General features: G+C 40.3%; 1 protein-coding gene across 2 annotated transcripts in view; it reads left to right on the forward strand.

Annotated features, from left to right (window-relative positions):
* nalcn (sodium leak channel, non-selective) overlaps nt 1–16923 on the forward strand; it is a gene marked incomplete at its 5' end in the record, with an annotated part of 66091 nt that overhangs the window by 46712 nt on the left and 2456 nt on the right. For both annotated transcript variants that reach the window (XM_080498052.1, XM_080498053.1), the window contains 25 exons: nt 1043–1179; nt 2302–2443; nt 2590–2663; nt 3916–4017; nt 4139–4208; nt 4374–4465; nt 4584–4706; nt 5214–5270; nt 5772–5892; nt 5976–6107; nt 6860–7027; nt 7493–7597; nt 8355–8461; nt 8551–8671; nt 8770–8868; nt 9011–9104; nt 13181–13287; nt 13407–13481; nt 13565–13684; nt 13771–13839; nt 13928–14076; nt 14205–14298; nt 14704–14836; nt 15749–15864; nt 16382–16539. In XM_080498052.1, the coding sequence (XP_080354178.1) occupies nt 1043–1179; nt 2302–2443; nt 2590–2663; nt 3916–4017; nt 4139–4208; nt 4374–4465; nt 4584–4706; nt 5214–5270; nt 5772–5892; nt 5976–6107; nt 6860–7027; nt 7493–7597; nt 8355–8461; nt 8551–8671; nt 8770–8868; nt 9011–9104; nt 13181–13287; nt 13407–13481; nt 13565–13684; nt 13771–13839; nt 13928–14076; nt 14205–14298; nt 14704–14836; nt 15749–15864; nt 16382–16539 (2765 nt within the window). The remainder of the gene's footprint in view (nt 1–1042; nt 1180–2301; nt 2444–2589; nt 2664–3915; nt 4018–4138; nt 4209–4373; nt 4466–4583; nt 4707–5213; nt 5271–5771; nt 5893–5975; nt 6108–6859; nt 7028–7492; nt 7598–8354; nt 8462–8550; nt 8672–8769; nt 8869–9010; nt 9105–13180; nt 13288–13406; nt 13482–13564; nt 13685–13770; nt 13840–13927; nt 14077–14204; nt 14299–14703; nt 14837–15748; nt 15865–16381; nt 16540–16923) is intronic.

A 16923-nucleotide genomic window follows, 5' to 3' on the forward strand; every position in this document is an offset into this window, starting at 1 on the left:
TCTTTGCAGTATGCCACTCACCACTCACCCACTCGGAGTAAAAAAGAAACTCCCACATTTTAGTCTGCTGAAGGAAAAAATGTGGATAGACAGATTTCCATTCCCTCCCTTGTCAGGTCTCTCCTTCCTCTCTCTGGCTGTTATCCCTCAAAAAAAGCGAGAGGCTGCTCCAGTCATTTGGCTGCTCGCAGCCAGACAAGTGCAGACAGAAATACCAATACACACAAACAGAAGGGAGGGACATTTTTATCGGCAGACAGACAGACAAATGTCGTGACTGACAGAGAAACAGTCGCAGAGCCCAGTCAATATGTTTCACAGCGGTTACCCTCTATGAATGATAAGCTGCCACTCATCGTTGCTCCAGATGCAGTTCAGGCCTAATCTGCAATGCATCGGGGGTTATCTCCAGACAGAAAATACCAGCAAGAGAATTTCAATCAGCCTCCCCCATGTGTAATTAAATGGAAATAATTGGTTTCATTCCCTTTTGTCATCTTTTTTATTTCGCCAGCCTTTTTGCCTCATTGCCTGAGCCGGCACACATACACATTGTTCCTCCGCTACCTTTTTATTTTACCCATTAACCACTCCAAAGTAATCTTTCTTTTTCTTTTGTTGCCTTCTCCTTTCTTTTGTGAAAAGTAAGTGGGATCTCATCCTGAATGTGGTCGTCCATACTGTGTGTGTTGTCTGTGCTGTAGCTAGGTGTGCTGCTGCCATCATCAGGCAGGAACAGGAAACTGTACTCTTGATGACAAGCTATAGTCTCCACATTTCACTTTTTTTCTAGTTATTTCAGACTTATTCACATGCTCTTTCCTCAATAATACAACTTGTATCTTGCGGCTCCCAAAATCCAGCTCCTACCCAAAGTCATATTAACTGTGTTTTTCCTTTCCCTGTGTGTCGTTAATTCAATATTTCCTCTCTCTTTCACTGCCATCACTGTCAAGGCTGACTTTCCCCTTGTACTCTTATCCTGTCATGCAATTTTTATTATCCGTTTCTGAACTGGCTTTCTCCCTCTCCCCCCCATTAGCTCAAGCAAAGTGAAGCCAATGCTGACACCAAAGAAAAGCTCCCTCTACGACTTAGAATCTTTGAAAAGTTCCCCAACAGGCCACAGATGGTGAAGATCTCAAAGCTGCCATCTGATTTCACCGTTCCCAGGATCAGGTATGTAGAAGCAAGCATCCACTTTCATTTTGTGCTGTATCTATGGATGTTTGTGATTGAAAAAAAACAAACTACTTTTTAACACAGAGCAGAGTATTATGTGACACTGGTTGCTCATAAGTTGTTTAATGGAAAGGAACTAATCTATATGAAAGATCCAAATCAATGGAAGACCTGACATTAATGCTCTATTACGTAGTCGTTTCCAGTAACTTTTTTTTTTTAGCTTTAATGCTATACCGAGCTTTCAAGATGGAAATGTACAAGTTTTCCAGCATCTTATATGACAATGTCAAGAAAGAAAATTTTTAAAAGCATATGAACATTTATTTAGCCGTCTAAACCAGGGCTCTATGCTGGAGAGGTGGCTATCATTGTCAATCACATCAAGACTATTTCCGGTTTGATTCTAAGTGAAATATGCTAATTTTTCCATTGCATACCTTTGTTTTCAGCCCCCACATTGAAGAAAACAGGCTTATTAGCTGTGTTGATGTCTCTAAATGATCACAGATGTGATGGACAGTATGTGCTTGCCCTGTCACAGATTGTGCACATTGTACTCTGATTTGTCCAGGTAGGATACATCTCAAAGCAATTGAATCAGGTCCACTGGACTTGGTAATATGTCTTGGAAGTATATGAAGAAGTCCAGTTGACCTGATTCAAATACCTTGAGATGTGATGGACTGACGATCTGCCGAGGATTTACCCAGATTTCATCACTTTTCAGCCGTAATTGCCTCCATTCCCTGCGGCCCAAAGGAGGACAAAGTGGTGTAAAATATGAATAGATGCATTCTAACCAATACGGATTTCCTAAAAAATATGTCCCATAATACAATACGTCTAGCACAACAAAACCTCACAATTCATTTTATCAGTGAGTTGCTGATTTGGTCCCAGCAGGGTCTGACCCCCCCCCCCCCCCCCCCCCCCCAGCAACCCATCTGCCAGGCTGTGCCAGATAAAGCTTCTGATGGCACATATTGCAACTGGATTGATTGTTGTTATAATACGTTTGGTGTCATTTCTGCTACTTTTGCTGGTGATTCTACCTTGAAAATTCCATCATTTAACTTAATTTACCTTTGCGTGTGTGCTGGTTGTTGCGTACCAAAGGGAGAGTTTCATGAAGCAGTTCATTGATCGTCAACAGCAGGACACCAGCTGCTTGTTCCGCCGTCTCCCCTCTGCTTCATCCTCCTCCTGCGACCACTCCAAACGCTCAGCCATCGAAGACAACAAGTATATCGACCAAAAGGTACTTTCCCGGCCTGTGTTCTTACTCACCTACTTACTGTTTCTCCTTTGCGCGCACACAAATACGCAGAAAAAGATGTGCGCCTGGGTCGCGCACTGCAATTAGCAATCCACCAGCTAATGGACTCTTACTATTCGCTGTCTCAGCTCCGCAGGTCAATATTTAGCATCCGAGCTCGTAACCTCCTGGAAAAAGAAACTACAATCAATAAAATTCTCCGGTAAGACACATCTACACCTCCCCAGGATGGTTGGCTGCAATAATTTACAGTATATTATGAAGTGATTGACGTACAGAGCGGCTACTCTGATTTCACCACATCGAACACGATATTTTAAAAAATATTTATGAAGCAACTTTTTGTGCTGCACCTCCATTGAAGATGTAACTGTGGTGATGTTTTGGATCTGTTTTAAATAAGAAATAACATCTAGGTGTTTCTCATTGTTTGTTTATTTCTTGTAATTTTTCCATGGTATCATTTAAAGGAGTTTGACAGCCAGGACAATCTTTTTTAACATCACGTCTTAACATCACCAAAGTTTTTATATGTAAAACTAATAGTGTGTGAATATTATTGACTTTCTTTCAAATGCATCAAATGCATACACACGCACGCGCACACGCACAGACACTTCAGACTCATTGTCAAAATGAGGTAAATGGATAATTTGCTGTTCAGCATGGCAGAGCTGGCACTAAGTGCAGATTAGCTTGCCGGCACCATGTCCAACCTTCCCTCCTCCTCCTCCTCCTCCTCCTCCTCCTCCTCCTCCTCCCTCGTTCTGTCCGACCGAAAGATAGACGGCACATCAGTAGTCCCATCACGTTCTGTCTGGCCTGACATCATCCACACCAGCGCACAATTAAGCTTGCATTCCAACATGGGCAAACATGCATGCAGTTCAGTGTACGCTGGCATTAGCACGCAGCTATTTCCTGTAAACAAATAATCAGTCAGCCTCAGTCTAAATGATTAAAGTACACACACTGCTGGTGTCAGCAATGTTACTCTTGTTGTGTAGCATGACTCTTCTCTGATAAAGAACAGGGATGCCCAGCGAGAGACACACCACCCCCTCTACATGCACACGCACCCACATGGAAGCACACAACAAATAGTATATAACATAAAATATTAATAAATATAGTATACCTAAAACCTGTTTGTCCCCAACTCTGTCTGACCCTATTGACATTTGTTCCCATAAGATAGATTATTCAACATACAACAACTGTCACCCTGTAACAGAACAAACACACACACACACACTTAGCGGTTGATTTGGAGTTACATTAATGACATTACTAACTTGTTTTGCGACTCTTCTGGGTCAAACAAATGGCTTTCTTACAAGGAACATGGACCTCATCCAGCTGGGTTGTGATTGCCAACTCACATCACACTGTGACAGTGTTTAATTGCCACAGTATTGATCAGGAACAAACACGTTTCTGTTTGTGTTTCCCAGGGCTTGTACAAGACAGCGCATGCTAAGCGGATCCTTTGAAGGCCAACCGGCGAAAGAACGCTCCATACTCAGTGTTCAGCATCACATCCGGCAAGAACGCAGGTCCGAAGCTCACGGGCACTGATATACATGGGCATAAACAAGTCAATTATATAACTGTGTGCTAATCTATGTGATTTGTCTTGAATGTGAAGGCCTTTTTTTCCTCTCGTTGTGACTTCAGATCCCTGCGACATGGCTCCACGAGCCAGAGAATCAGCAGAGGAAAGTCGCTGGAGACTCTCACCCAGGACGTTAGTAAAAAAGTCACAAAATGGCAAACATTGTGTACTGCATGCTGTTTTCAGAATAGCCAGCATAAAACAACTTTCTTGAAGCACTTTCCCCTGATAATATAACAAAAATATAAAAAGAAACCTTACAGAATGTTTTTCTCTTGACTTTGTCTCTTTGTTCAGCATTCCAGCACAGTGCGCTATCGTAACGCTCAGCGAGAGGACAGTGAGATCAAGATGATCCAAGAAAAGAAAGAACAAGCAGAAATGAAAAGGTACTCATGGATATCATGGAAATCAGCTAATAATTACTACTCAGCTGACAGTCTTTTTCTGTCTCATTCAGTATTGGAGAGCTACAGAGTCATATGTGTGTGCTTCATCTCTGTGCAGAAAAGTCCAGGAGGAAGAACTGAGGGAGAACCATCCTTACTTCGATAAGCCTCTTTTCATTGTGGGTCGCGAACACCGTTTCAGGAATTTCTGCAGGATGATTGTTCGAGCTCGTTTTAATGCGTAAGATTTTTCTAATGGCTCTGGCTTTTCGGTATACATATTAGTCCATACACAAACATGAGTCCCTACACAACACAAACTTGGGATGTTCCCACTGTAAATACCTGTTGTTACAAGGCGATAATAAAATAATGCTTTTGCTCTGCATCAGTCACATTTTTGTTAAAATGTAGTTTAATAAGGTCAAGCAAGCTTGATGGGGACATGAAACTGCTACTGTCAAAGCAGAAGCAAAGCATCTTCATTGCATTCATAATGTAGACTAATTTTTATGTTTTTTATTGACCCTGTTTTGGGTAAATCAGGTTCTCATGTATTCACCAATGTCCAGGCCTGGTTCAAATGTCCAGTGTGGTTTTGACACACAATGCAACTTTTTTCTTTATTTTCTTTCTTAATTTTTTAGTCTTTGATAAAGTGTTTACTTGCAGTACCACAGTTGTGTTTTCTATTTCTTTATTTTTGTCAAAAATATTGATAGCTTTTTTTCTTTGAATTCAAATCCAGATCCAAAACCGATCCAATCACAGGGGCAGTGAAGAACACCAAATACCACCAGCTGTAGTGAGTGTGATGAATTATTGATTTCTTTTCTCACCATCGAGCTGTTCATTCTACTTAAGCAGAATACTCATTAATTCTGTAGCTCGTTATCTGCCTGTTGAGCTTTCCCAGACTGTGGTAAGGAATGAAAATGTGTGAAGTGAATAGATGTAAAATATGTTTCGCTCATTATGCAACCCGATAGTAATTCAGCTGAGCAGAGAGACTTGACTATTAAGGTGAGAGGCAGTACTTTGTATCTAATACTGTATTGCGGAGGTGTTTTAAAATTGCATCTTGCTGTTTGACAGATCAGTCGTCTCACTTTCTGCTACCTCTCCACACACATCCTCTCTCTCTCTCTCTCTCTCTTTGTCTCTCGGATTCTCCTTATCCCAGAGTACTTTGCTGGTTTGCAAATCAAATAGCTTCCTTGACCTACTTACTGCGTATCACTGTTTCAATTCACATTAAACTTCCCCTGTGTGTCGTGTCTGTAATTATGTGTGTTTGTCCTTGCAGTGATCTCCTGGGTCTCGTCACCTATCTGGACTGGGTCATGATTGTGGTGACCATCTGTTCGTGCATCTCCATGATGTTTGAATCACCCTTCACCAGGGTCATGCAAGTTCCCTCTCTTCAGGTATTAAAACCAGATGGTTACATCAATGAAAAGCCCCACGCTCGCGTGCACAGATGTTACCGAAGCCGCAATGTCTGTTTCAGATTGGGGAGTATGTTTTTGTGATCTTCATGAGCATTGAGCTCAACTTGAAGATCATGGCCGACGGTCTCTTCTTCACCCCAACAGCTGTGATCAGAGACTTTGGAGGAGTTATGGACATCTTCATCTATCTCGTGAGAAAGGATTATTTAACTGTGTTTTGTCAAAAATCATTCGCGATGTTGGGCTTTTCGGGGGAGGAACAAGCCGTCAGAAAACACGTCTCAAATTTGAACCACTTTCAATCTCAGTAAAAGAACCCTCACAGTACAAGACTTCACATAATACAAACTTCAAATAAAATATTATCATCAGCTTGGGGGGGTTTGTGTCTCAGAATAAGGCTGTTTTTGGCTCCACTGTGTGTGTAATCACTGACTACCAGGAATGTGATCTACTTTTTCATTGCTTCATGCTTTTTAGGTGAACCAAAATACTTTACTCTGACTTCAAATATCCATAATTTGCATCTTGAGTATGTAAAAGTACAATGAACAGAAAAGACAAAACAAAAAGATTCTGTTCAGATTTGAAGATTGATCCATCTTCTGTTCTATTTGATCTATTATGGTTGACTATGAGCGACGCCATGTTAGACTCTAGGACAGATCGCCAGTCCGTCGAAAGGGAAACGCACAAGGACAAACAATCACACTCATTCACATCCACCTGCAGGCAATTCTATGACTTGCGTTTCAATCTCAAATTTTGGACTGTGCACTGAAAGCCACATACACACACACACAGAGGGAGAACACAAACACCACACAGAGAAATGCCTCCAAACCACATAAAATAGCATATGTGAATAATTCACATGCACACATTACACGTGTCCAATGATCTGGACGTCTGAGTGCTCTCCGCTGTGATGTGTCCACTGTAGGTGAGTCTCATCTTTCTGTGCTGGCTGCCTCCTGACGTCCCTCCTGAGTCTGGGGCTCAGCTGCTGATGATGCTGCGCTGCCTGCGACCGCTCAGGATCTTCAAGCTGGTTCCCCAGATGAGGAAGGTGGTGCGGGAGGTCCTTAAAGGATTCAAGGAGATTTTCCTGGTGAGATGTCATGCACAGTTTTTCACTTTTCATGCCAGATTCAAGACATCAAGCCATTTACCCATTTGCAGATCATTTAATTAAACTATAAGCTTTTTTTAATGAAAAAAATAATCCCATCACTCCTCGTTGATGTGGCTCATGCATGTAAATATGGAACAAATTACTTTCACTTTGACTTTTTAAGATTTGAAAGCTACACCACATTTGCAGTAAAAGTAAAATAGTGGCACTCTCAAAACATGTAGAATCATGTAAGAATCACTGCTTCTGATTTGCTTATTTCACTAAATGTATTTTACCATCGTCAGTATGTAGCAGTGCCTGATTCTCAGGAACTGATTTTTTCGCGTCAGAGCTTTTGTCCTTCCACAGTTGAATGACATCCTCAGTTTGCTCTGTAATCTCTGAGTGTCAGATTATGTTCTTCTGTCTGCCTTAAACTCTTGATTGATTTTCCTGCAGGTTTCCATTCTGCTCCTTACACTAATGCTGGTGTTTGCAAGCTTTGGAGTTCAACTGTTTGCCGGAAAGCTTGCCAAGTGCAACGACCCCCATATCCTTAAAAGGGTACAGCAAGAAACATAATCTCCTCACTAAACCACCCGTGCTCATTCTGCAGCTCCCTGCTGAGACCCACGGCTTGGCGAAGTAGAAAGGGGGTTTCCCCAGTCAAATCAATAATCCACTACTTTCTTTCATCCTACTTTATGAACTGCAGTGCTTGTATAGACACAGCTTACATCAGTATTTACAGATAGTTTGTCATTATTACTATTTGTGTCTATTTTTTTTTTTTTATTTCAATAGTATCCTGGTTGTTGGTGCAAGGCAAGTTCATTTCTATAGCACCATTCAGACATAGTGCTTTAGTGAATAAAGGAAATGCATTTCAAAGGAAATGGTAAAAGAGAGTAAATAAAGTAAAAGCCTTTCATTAAAGGTAAATAAATAAATATGTACAATCTTTATTATTATCATCATTATTATTATTATTGTTGTTGTTGTTATTATTGTTGTTATTGTTGTTGTTGTCAGCAGGACTCAGGTGTTCAGGACATTATATTAACACAATGTGATTTAAAAAAAAAATTGTAACTATAACTCTAAAACAAAAATAATTTTAAAAAAGTTCAAAGCTACATATTGAGATCTGGCAGTGCCTTGCTTAAGTCTGTGGAATCTAATTTTACAATAACTTTTTGATCATCTTTTATGACTTCATATGGAAAATGTGTGATGAGGTTCTTCATATTTAACATCATATTCATATTTACTGTCACGTTCTTGCACTGTATTGTACTCATGACCTACGTGTGTGTTCCAGGATGAATGTCACGGCATTTTCCGAATAAATGTTAGTGTTTCCAGAAATCTCAACTTGAAATTAAAGCCTGGAGAGAAGAAACCAGGATTCTGGGTTCCAAGAGTCTGGTGAGACTTTTTTTGAACGTAATTTCTGCTTCATGTAGAATTTATTGATTTGATAATAACTCATTTTGCATGCTTTTTTTTTTTTTTAGGGCCAACCCTCGAAATTTTAACTTCGACAACGTGGGAAACGCCATGTTGGCCCTGTTTGAGGTGCTTTCACTGAAAGGCTGGGTGGAGGTTCGAGATGTCATCATTCACCGCGTTGGACCGGTACAGACCCAGATGTTACCTTCTATCTCAGTTTCTGCTTTCTCCTATATTATATAGACAGAAACATGTCGCTGGGCTGAGTTTTTCTGTCTCTGCAGATTCACGGCATCTACATCCATGTCTTTGTCTTCCTGGGCTGCATGATTGGACTCACTCTGTTTGTGGGAGTTGTCATTGCAAACTTCAATGAGAACAAGGTGAAAACCTTCATATTGAATCTCCAAATGCCTTGAGACTGTCTGTTCTACCACCGATGTAAATGACATATGCGCTATTATTTTATGTTATTAAAAATCACCACGCTTAGAATGTACGTGTACTGTTTCCTCCCTTCACTAGGGCACTGCTCTGCTAACCGTTGACCAGAGAAGATGGGAGGACCTGAAGAGTCGGCTGAAAATAGCCCAACCTCTCCACCTCCCCCCTCGCCCAGGTACCATCCACCCCATCTGTCAGAACCACTTTATCGAGTTTAGGGTAGCCGGAGGCTGGAGCCTGTCCCAGTCATCACAAGGTGAAAGGCAGGGAACACCCTGGCGTGCTTACATGTCTGTTTTGAAAGTATGGCCACATGCTACAATACACATCCGTACGACAAAGAATCATGCATCAAACTGTTTTTAGTACCAAGCTCAGTATTATCACAATTAAGTTTGAATATCTGTGTATTGTCGTGATTAATTATTAATATTAGTCCTTGCTTTTCACTCAGTACTGATGCCTCAAGGGATTCATGATGACACCCCAGTGATGGCAAGGAGCAGTCAAAAAAGAAATTAAATATGAAGAGGGATAATGTGGACACCACATTATTCTTTGATGAAATTGCCCAATTTTTTTATACCTCCAGGCTTGGTCTCTCTATACCACTTTTACATTTCTGAACAGACAGTATGTAGTTTTATACTAGGATAACTTGAATCTTGCACGCAAATATTGAATATGTCCCAATTGATTACACATCGTAATGGGCAAGCTTTACATTTAGAGTTGGTGTGCCCTCTGTGATTAGAGTCATGAGAACAGTTGAAATGCCTCACAGGCAGTGTGGGAAATTTCTTGTTCGTACAGTTGCGGCTGACATCTAACAGAAAATCAATCCCTTCAGTTTTAGTCAGCAGTGTCGCTTACACCAGCACTTTCAACCTCACTTTGATCCACTTCCAAAGGCCCTCAGCATTGGCCATTTACATTGGTAGATAATTACAGCTTTGCGCTGGCCTTTGCACACATGGCCGCGGTCAAAAAACTCACTTTGGACCCGTGCAGTCAGTGACGTTTAATTTTCGTATCAATTTGACATATGGACCTCCACTTTCAAGTGGATATTAAAGACAGTGTTTGCAACAACAAGAATGAAACGCTGCACCATTTGCCAAATATGAAGCTAAAGTGCTGACAAATGAAACACGTTCAGGCTTTAAACTTTTAAGTGCATGTGAATGAATCAAGCCTATTTTCAAGCAACAGTTCAGTTACAGTCTGAAATGATAAATACAATACAAGATCAGCAGATATAGATAAGGTGGCCTTCAGCAGTAGCCAACTCCATTAGCGCCCTGTGCCATTGTCTTAAGCAGTACATTGTTTCAGAAGACATAGACAGAAGAAATGACCCCACAAATACAAGTGTATCTCAAAGTATTAGAATATTAGCGTCATTGACCTCAAAAAGGGAATACTGCATATTATTACTTCATGAAAACTGAAATGTTTAAAAATGTATGTGTTTTAAAATTAGAGAGTTTGTCGCCGCTTCTGTGAAAACGAGGTTAAGAACTACCAATGTCAGTGACCGAAAGTTGACAATCTTTGGACCTTTTTTCAAAGTTTCATACTTTTCATACAAAAAAATATGTCATTAAAATTGTCCAGTTTCAAGGCCAGATCTCGAAGTCTATCCTTTTATTTTATTTTCAAGTTTTTGTATTTTTGGTGTACGCCAGCATTCCACTTTACTGTAATGTAGTCCACAGCCTTTCTCGGGAGAATCTGGCACGGCTCCGAGGAAAAAGGGTTGAGAGCCACTGGCTTAGAGGTTATATCACTGGGTCTATGGCTGGAAGATCGCCCCCAAAAGTCCACTTCAAGTTTTGTCAAGATGAGAATCCAGAGTAAAATCTCCCGATCACAAACTACTATGGCCTCCCCCAAAGGGAGGAGCTGAAAAACGATCATATTGCTCGCTCGCTCTACAAAGAGGATAACCTCCTGGTTACAATTCCTAAAGGCCGCCCTCGCCTTATACCACACTATTTCACATGATCTATGTTGTCTGCAAGTCGTAGCACTACTCTGTGCTCTGATATGTAGTATCTTTCTATATCTTCATGTAGGGTAGTCATTATTTCACAGAGAGTGTGAGACATGTTATTATCAGTGATGGTTATCCACGCCCTTCACCCTGGGGAGACAGACACCAACTCTGCTCCTGAAATAGAGTGCGAACTGATAATATAAAGAATTAAAAAAATACCGTGATACAGGCGACGCTGGTCTAAAGCGTATAGATTAAAAATTGACTGGAAACACGAAGCATCGTAGGACAAGCGGCTGGAAGATTTTGGCGAAGTTCACATTGAGTGGCTCAAGTTAGTGTATGAGGAGTCACCAAAAAGTGTCTCTGTTTACAAAATGTGCTACAAGTGTCCCATAACTAGTTTCACGCAACATTGAAACAAGTTAAACAAGTAGTGAGGAGAAGAACTCGACATAACTCGACTGGTCCAAAGTTCATGATAGTCCATGTACTGTCATTTATCAAAGTTAATATCCCCACAGTTGGCTACCGTGAACTTTTAGAGAACCTTCTGCTTCTGTTTGTTGACAAGCTGTACGAAAACACTGATTGGACTTCACACCAGTTTACAGTATCAAAACTCCTTAGAGTTGGTTTGATGACTGTGGCATTCCTGAGCTTCGATAACCGGCCAACTGGCCTGATCTGAACCCTTTTCAGCATTCTGCGGTATGTTTTCATGAGGGAAATAAAGATGCCAAAACCACAGAACAAATTGGCTCAAAGCCGCTATCAAAAGCAACTGCCGTGACACCTCAGCCATGAAGGTTTCATTTATGGAAAAGTGGGCCAGATTAATTACTGAGTGGATAAAATCACATACAAATGCAAGATTTTGAGTGTCCTATCAAACATAATGTTCTGAGATCATACTTTTTTTTTTATTAATGAAGCCATAGTTATTGGCAATCAAATACCCTCCAAAAAACATGAGCTATTTCAGTTTATGTACTTTAAATGTAAAATCAAGGAACATTTTGTACAAAAATGGAGCCAATATCATTTCAACACTACATACTAAATGAAAACGTGTGCTTGGTAGGTTGTTTCTTTGTTATAATAATGTTTCTTGGCATTATATACTGTACAGTTAGAAAGCCTGTTTTTGTTTCCTTTTCTTTTTTTAAAGAAAATGGGCCAGATTTGTTCAAAACATGCATTTGTTAGATGATTGAAAATGTCAAATCTTGTCCACCGATGCCAAACAGCTTTTCCTTGTTGTTGACTCCTACTTGGTGTTGTCTGGTGAAATTGATGAAGAAACAAGACTTCTTGGCAATTCAATGTGTTCAACATACAGGGAGTCTCCGTAACGTGATGAATCTCATTCATCTCATTGTTCAACGGCACAAACAGCAGGAACAAACTTATCACACAAGTATTCAGCGAGGTTGTACGCTTTTCTGTCTTTTCTATTCTGAAATTGTGGAGGTGCAGTGGTCTGAGATAAATGTGTCTCGGTGGTATTGAGCCGTGCCCTCACAGAGGATGAAAGTTGATCTCAGACTGTTGAGATATGAGGCCGCCACTGGTTGCGGAATCAAATCTTGATATATCGCTGTACTTTCTTCCTCCTGCGTATTATTTATGTCCACAATCCACTCTACTCTGGAGCTCATGTCTCAAATGAATGTTTCTTACAAATTGTATACCATTTAAAATGGTAATGTTAAGCCTGATTGCTAAACATTGATACTAGAATGAAACATTCAATTAAACAGAAATGTTCTTAATTCTTTTGTCATATTTAGTTACAAAAATGCAAATATCTATATAGTCTTAGATTTTGAAGCTTTTAGTTTATAATAAATGATGTCTCTTGTGGAGCCTTTTTAATTTTTCTTCTACAGACTATAATATTCTATAAATCACTTTTCACCTTCACCATAGACTTTGATTTGCTATTGAAAAAAGTCATTTTGCATTGTTTGCCCTTTTTTTTTTTTTTTTACATTTTCACATTATGGAATTCTGTATATAAAATCTGCAGCACTAAAACGGCTTGTGCCACTAATAGATTCAAGTAGTCCATGATTGCCATCTGTTGGTCAGGATAGGATACTACCATTCATGCATCGATTGGACTTCAACCTTCCAGAGCCATTCCAGACGTTCCCTTCTGATCGCCGACTCGATCAAAATCATTTGAAAACTGGTAAAAATGAGTAATTCTACAGGTTTCACTGGATGTGATCTGATGTGTTTGACAGAAAACGGCGGTTTCCGGGCCAAGATGTACGACATCACTCAGCACCCCTTCTTCAAGAGGGGCATTGCAGTGCTGGTGTTGGCACAGTCTGTCCTACTGTCAGTCAAGGTAATGCCTCGTATAACAATGCATCCTGCCATTTCCCCAAACATGTTGACTCTTGTAATGCCACTGCACATAAAGTCAATTTCCTCTGTAATCTGCCGTGATGTTTTGTTCTCCTTCAGTGGGACGTCGACGATCAAGTGACCTTTCCTCTTGCCACCATGTCTGTCGTCTTCACCTTCATATTTGTGCTGGAGGTACGCTCGTCTGCTTTCTTTTTTACACATCCATCATTTCAATATGTTTTCATTTGATTTAGGAAAATGTTCTTGTCGTGCAGGTGACGATGAAGCTGATCGCCATGTCCCCAGCGGGTTACTGGCAAAGCCGACGGAATCGTTACGACCTGTTGGTCACGTCGCTGGGCGTCATCTGGATAGTTCTGCACTTTTCCTTATTGGTTAGACACAAACACTCACATTGGAGGATTTTTGTTTAGTATTTTAGAAAATCGAACACAAAAGACTGAATTATTTCCCCCTGCAGAATGCGTATACCTACATGATGGGAACATGTGTGATTGTCTTCAGGTTCTTCACAATATGTGGAAAACATGTGAGTATATATTGTTGTTAACCCTTTATTTGCCTGATTGTGGTAGCCACACGCTACGCTTGTAAACACGTGCGTTCGATTTTCAAAGGTGACGCTGAAGATGCTGCTACTGACTGTCGTAGTGAGCATGTACAAGAGTTTCTTCATCATCGTTGGCATGTTTCTGCTCCTGCTCTGTTATGCGTTTGCTGGAGTCGTGCTCTTTGGAACGGTCAAATATGGAGAGAACATAAACAGGTAATCAATGCATTTCCAGACGTTCTGTTTTTCTGCTTTCTGGCAAGCAGTGCAAGTCCAGTGCTACATACACAGTGAAATATGTATTTGTAGCGTTGTCTCATTCTGTCCTTGTCACCCAATCACAGGCACGCCAACTTCTCCACAGCTGGCAGAGCTATCACAGTCCTCTTCCGGATCGTCACAGGGGAAGATTGGAATAAAATCATGCATGACTGCATGGTAAGATGGATTGCAGGTTGAGCGCACATCCTCATAGGCAAAAGAATAGGCCATCTACACCCAATCTGTACAAGTACTATATATGTTCACATTACATTTTGTGTCAAAAGAATTCCCTCACTTCAATTTTCTGCTGTCATATCTGCACAACAGTATGACTATATTTGTTGTGTTTTCAGAAAAACAATGTCAGTTTCCTGGTTTTATTTGTTATTGTTTGTGTATCTTCAGATATTTCCTGGACTTCAGACTTCGCAGCTCGCATTAGGCTACTTTATGTATAACCTGTAGTCATTCATTATTATTATTATTTATGTAATTCTAATATGATTGAATTTGTTTGATGAAGCATTGGCTTTCTTATTGTGCTTCACTTGTTAATTTTTGTTTGTTATTTTTTCACAGGTGCAGCCTCCATTTTGCACCCCAGATAAACTTCGCTACTGGGAAACTGACTGTGGAAACAACGCTGGAGCACTCATCTACTTCTGCTCTTTTTATGTTATTATAGCATATATTATGCTCAATCTACTTGTAGGTCAGTATGTATGCTTGTTTTTATTGTTGTATATGGTAAAACGGTCTGTAATAGAATTACTAATCTAATAGGTTATTACATTAAGAAGCAGCATTTCCAACAATCTGTAATAACTCTAGCCAATATTGTAGTAATACATAAATATGGCTACATTTTGTGGACATAAAAAGTTTATTTTCTGCAGGTTTTGTGCAGTTTGAGTTTAAAAGATCAGTAAATTGGGTGCGATTGTCGTCGTATTCATTCAATGAGAATACAATCTCTGCTGCACTCATGGTTTGTAAAACTTAATTTACTATATCACTACACTTTGAAAGTGAGAGAAAGCGGTGCTTTAGATGTCACAGATGGAAGACTGTAACCAGATGTTTGCTGTTTTGATCTTAACGGGGTCAGCGCTGTGGCTCCCAAAGTAAGGCCTCTAATGCACAACTGCTCAGGAAGGCCATTTGGCTTAAAAGTTATGCCAAATCAAGATAATTATGTTCAGGATAGTTTTTGAGCACCTGAGTGCTTTTCTAGGCATTGACATTAAGTCAATGTGTAACTTTGGTAAATGGATTTCACCTATCTCGAGCAGTCAAGCACTTTACATTGTTCATCACACAAATGAGTCACAGTGCAAATTTAAAACAAAAAATAATGTGACAATAGTCAGGGTTGTTTTACTTTTACTGGCTTATGTTGACCTGCAGAACTTTAAAAGCTCACTTTCATAGTCTGTGATCATATATTCAATTTGTTGCAGCGTCACCCCAACTATCACACTCAAAATGAAACCCAAAATAGTGCAGAGTTCATTTAGCCTGCTGTATTTCTCATTTTAGGTCAAAAGCTGATGTGAAAATGTGAAATGAGAACAAAAGAACAAACAAATAAGGAAAAACATTAATTTGATTTTTATCGCTGCAGCCATCATTGTGGAGAACTTCTCTCTGTTCTACTCCACTGAGGAGGACCAGCTGCTGAGTTATAATGACCTGAGGCACTTCCAAATCATCTGGAACATGGTGGATGACAAACGGGAGGTGAGAAATTAGCAGGAGGAGAGATGATGAGGAGACTATAGGCGGCAATATAGGACGATATAGAGAAGATAAAAGCTGTACAGGAGCTAATGAGAAGGCCTGAAGGGGATCAAATATGGTATTCAGTAATGGAAGTGAAAATAATGAGAACAGTGGGTGCTCATTTAAAAATGTAGACCCCCTCGTATTTACCCATGATGTCATTTTGGTATTGCTTTTTTAAGTCTTTTTTATAGACGTTTGTCATTGTACTGTTCAGAACAAAAAGCAAATGTAAAAAGAAAAGCTTATCTAAGTCGTGTTATATTCTAAACTTGTTGTGTTCGTTAAAATGCATTAAAGGGTAATAAAGTCTCACAGTCGAGAGCTGCAGATAGGGAAAAAAACTATCAAATCCTACACACGACAACAAAAATCTTCCAGTTTTCACTTTCACACATTGTCACAGTTTTTGGGCTATTTGTGTCCCATCATCATGTTTGACAGACCCTTGTGTAACATGTGGCTGTTTGTCCAGGGAGTGATTCCAACGTCCAGAGTGAAGTTTCTGCTCCGTCTGCTCAGAGGAAGGCTGGAGGTGGACCTGGACAAAGACAAGCTGCTGTTTAAACACATGTGCTACGAGATGGAGCGGCTTCACAGTGGAGGAGATGTGACCTTCCACGATGTGCTCAGGTTGATCGTACCCCACATGGAGCACACGTTTATCTCCTGTGCTGCTTTGTGCCGCGGGTCGGCATAGAGCCGGTGCAGTCCATCACATGGCAAACAGATGCGTCCATTCAGCGCCCCGAGAAAATGCACAGGGAGAACATGCAAACTCTGCACACAAAAGACCCCATGTGTAACTCAAAACTGGGATTCTCTTGTTGTGAGACAAAAATGCTAACCACTATACCACCTTGCAGGCATTAATCATAATTAAAAATAAATATTCAAATATCTGACGAGGTTCAGAAGGTTAGTAATAATGTACTGTGCTAGTAAACGGGCATCATTAAACTTTCAATACTGCAAATGTTTTTAATCTTCAACACATCTCTGATGATCTTGTCATTT

This window comes from Blennius ocellaris (genome assembly GCF_963422515.1).
Source record: "Blennius ocellaris genome assembly, chromosome: 6".
Classification (NCBI taxonomy): domain Eukaryota; kingdom Metazoa; phylum Chordata; class Actinopteri; order Blenniiformes; family Blenniidae; genus Blennius; species Blennius ocellaris.